The sequence below is a fragment of the Myotis brandtii genome, unplaced genomic scaffold (genome assembly GCF_000412655.1).
Source record: "Myotis brandtii unplaced genomic scaffold, ASM41265v1 scaffold357, whole genome shotgun sequence".
Lineage (NCBI taxonomy): Eukaryota > Metazoa > Chordata > Mammalia > Chiroptera > Vespertilionidae > Myotis > Myotis brandtii.
In genome coordinates, this window is record NW_005363729.1 from 514,314 (window position 1) to 514,924 (window position 611).

Genomic DNA, 611 nt, shown 5'->3' on the forward strand with positions numbered 1-611 from the left:
GCGCTGAGCTTGCAGCTTCCTGTCCTCCAGCCCCTTGATCCCCACTTCCTGTTTCCTTCACTTTCCTCCGTCCCCCATCCCGGGCGGGTGGGGGGTGGGGGGTAGGCGAGGAGGCCCTCCACGCCCTCACCAGACAGAAATGGGTCTGAGCTGAAACCCAAGCCTGGCCCGCAGCTCACGTGCGGGGCTTCCTGCCCGGGGCTTCTCCGGGCTCGGATGGGGGTAGACGTGTGAGCAGGGGCGTCTGGCTGAGCCCGGGACGCTGGGCAGTGCCCCTCACGCCCCGTCGCCATCTGTTACAGAAGAAGATGGACAGCCGCGAGTACCCGGACGCACAGGGCTTTGCGGCCGACATCCGGTTAATGTTCTCCAACTGTTACAAGTACAACCCGCCCGACCACGAGGTGGTGGCCATGGCCAGGAAGCTGCAGGTAACCATTGACGTGGTGGCCCAAGTGCTGGCCGGCCGCCACCTGCTCCCTGGCACTTGGTGCCAACAGCCCCCTCAGCCTCCCGGGAGCTACAGACTCGGGTGGGGGCAGCACGCAGGACATTCCGGCCGGGGGGGAGGGAGAGGGCCGGTGTCGCTCCTGCAGCCTCGCTGACCGGAG

General features: G+C 66.9%; 1 protein-coding gene across 1 annotated transcript in view; it reads left to right on the forward strand.

Moving 5' to 3' along the window:
- BRD3 (bromodomain containing 3) overlaps positions 1-611 on the forward strand; it is a 15,594-nt gene that overhangs the window by 6,662 nt on the left and 8,321 nt on the right. Inside the window, exon 7 of the mRNA XM_014544218.1 lies at positions 151-490. Within this exon, the coding sequence (XP_014399704.1) occupies positions 151-490 (340 nt within the window). The remainder of the gene's footprint in view (positions 1-150; positions 491-611) is intronic.